The 1,537-nt window shown below is 51.9% G+C and overlaps 1 protein-coding gene across 1 annotated transcript; it reads right to left on the bottom strand.

The window, feature by feature from the left end:
* Positions 1–133: 133 nt before the first annotated feature.
* LOC112140083 (tubulin beta-4A chain) lies at positions 134–1,498 on the bottom strand. Its single transcript, XM_024262998.2, has one exon. It carries the CDS (start codon positions 1,316–1,318, stop codon positions 422–424), a length of 897 nt encoding a protein of 298 aa, XP_024118766.1. The 5' UTR covers positions 1,319–1,498; the 3' UTR covers positions 134–421.
* Between the last annotated feature and the right edge of the window lie 39 nt (positions 1,499–1,537).

Genomic DNA, 1,537 nt, shown 5'->3' with positions numbered 1-1,537 from the left:
AAAATAGCTTCTTATTGTTCTTTAATCCTGTTCTTAAGATCAGTTCTTTATGATGGATAAAGTACAAACTGCATCTCCTTGGTCCACTGAGGTGTTAGATGACTAAGTGAAGCAGGAAGTCAGAGGCATAAAGGAGGCTTTTCAACATGATTTTAATCTTTCAGAACTTCACAGTCAAAGTCATTTGCTTCCATGGATGAAAAGGCAATGACAGGAGAAATGCCAACAATCCAGTGCATTTACAACATACACAATTTAAACAAAACTTTACCAATAACAGTTAGTAAGCAAGTTTCAATGTCTAACACTAGATCACTAGAACTAAACAACAGTGAACTAGGTGGGTGATCAGTGCAACGTTCAACTTAGGATGGATGGATTGGGGGGGTGAAATGTGGGTGTGGTAGCTGCCTTTCAGGCTTTATGCAACTTCTTCCTCGCCCTCTTCCTCAAACTCGCCCTCCTCGGCGGTGGCGTCCTGGTACTGCTGGTACTCAGACACGAGGTCATTCATGTTGCTCTCTGCTTCGGTGAATTCCATCTCGTCCATCCCCTCGCCCGTGTACCAATGGAGGAAGGCCTTACGGCGGAACATGGCGGTGAACTGCTCGGAGATCCGCTTGAACAGCTCCTGGATGGCGGTGCTGTTGCCGATGAAGGTGGCTGCCATTTTCAGGCCGCGTGGCGGGATGTCACAAACGGCGGTCTTCACATTGTTGGGGATCCACTCCACGAAGTAGCTGCTGTTCTTGTTCTGGACGTTCAGCATCTGCTCGTCCACCTCCTTCATGGACATGCGCCCCCTGAAGACCGCGGCCACGGTGAGGTATCGGCCATGGCGGGGGTCGCACGCTGCCATCATGTTCTTTGCGTCAAACATCTGCTGGGTGAGCTCTGGAACGGACAAGGAGCGGTACTGCTGGCTCCCCCTGCTGGTGAGGGGTGCGAACCCTGGCATGAAGAAGTGGAGACGGGGGAAGGGCACCATGTTCACAGCTAGTTTACGCAAATCGGCGTTGAGCTGGCCGGGGAAGCGCAGGCAGGTGGTCACCCCGCTCATGGTGGCGGACACTAGGTGGTTGAGGTCTCCGTAGGTGGGGGTGGTGAGTTTAAGTGTGCGGAAGCAGATATCGTAAAGAGCTTCGTTATCAATACAGTAGGTTTCGTCTGTGTTCTCTACCAGCTGGTGGACGGAGAGCGTGGCGTTGTAGGGCTCCACCACGGTGTCGGACACTTTGGGGGAAGGCACCACGCTAAAGGTGTTCATTATGCGGTCCGGGTACTCTTCGCGGATCTTACTGATGAGCAGGGTGCCCATCCCAGAGCCGGTGCCCCCGCCCAGAGAGTGAGTGAGCTGGAAGCCCTGCAGGCAATCGCAGCTCTCGGCCTCTTTCCTCACCACATCCAAGACGGAGTCCACCAGCTCAGCCCCTTCAGTGTAGTGGCCCTTAGCCCAGTTGTTACCAGCTCCACTCTGGCCTAGAAAAACATAAAAAATGTCAGCACAAAAATTTGCCTTTTTTTTTTTTTTTTTTAA

Source organism: Oryzias melastigma, unplaced genomic scaffold (assembly GCF_002922805.2).
Source record: "Oryzias melastigma strain HK-1 unplaced genomic scaffold, ASM292280v2 sc01584, whole genome shotgun sequence".
NCBI lineage: Eukaryota > Metazoa > Chordata > Actinopteri > Beloniformes > Adrianichthyidae > Oryzias > Oryzias melastigma.
Note: the sequence above shows the minus strand (reverse complement) of the source record. Positions and strands in the feature narration are given on the sequence as shown.

What these genes read in the sequence shown, in the direction of transcription:
- LOC112140083 (XM_024262998.2), bottom strand. Translation starts at nt 1,318, where the DNA reads ATGGGCACCCTGCTCATCAGTAAGATCCGCGAAGAGTACCCGGACCGC.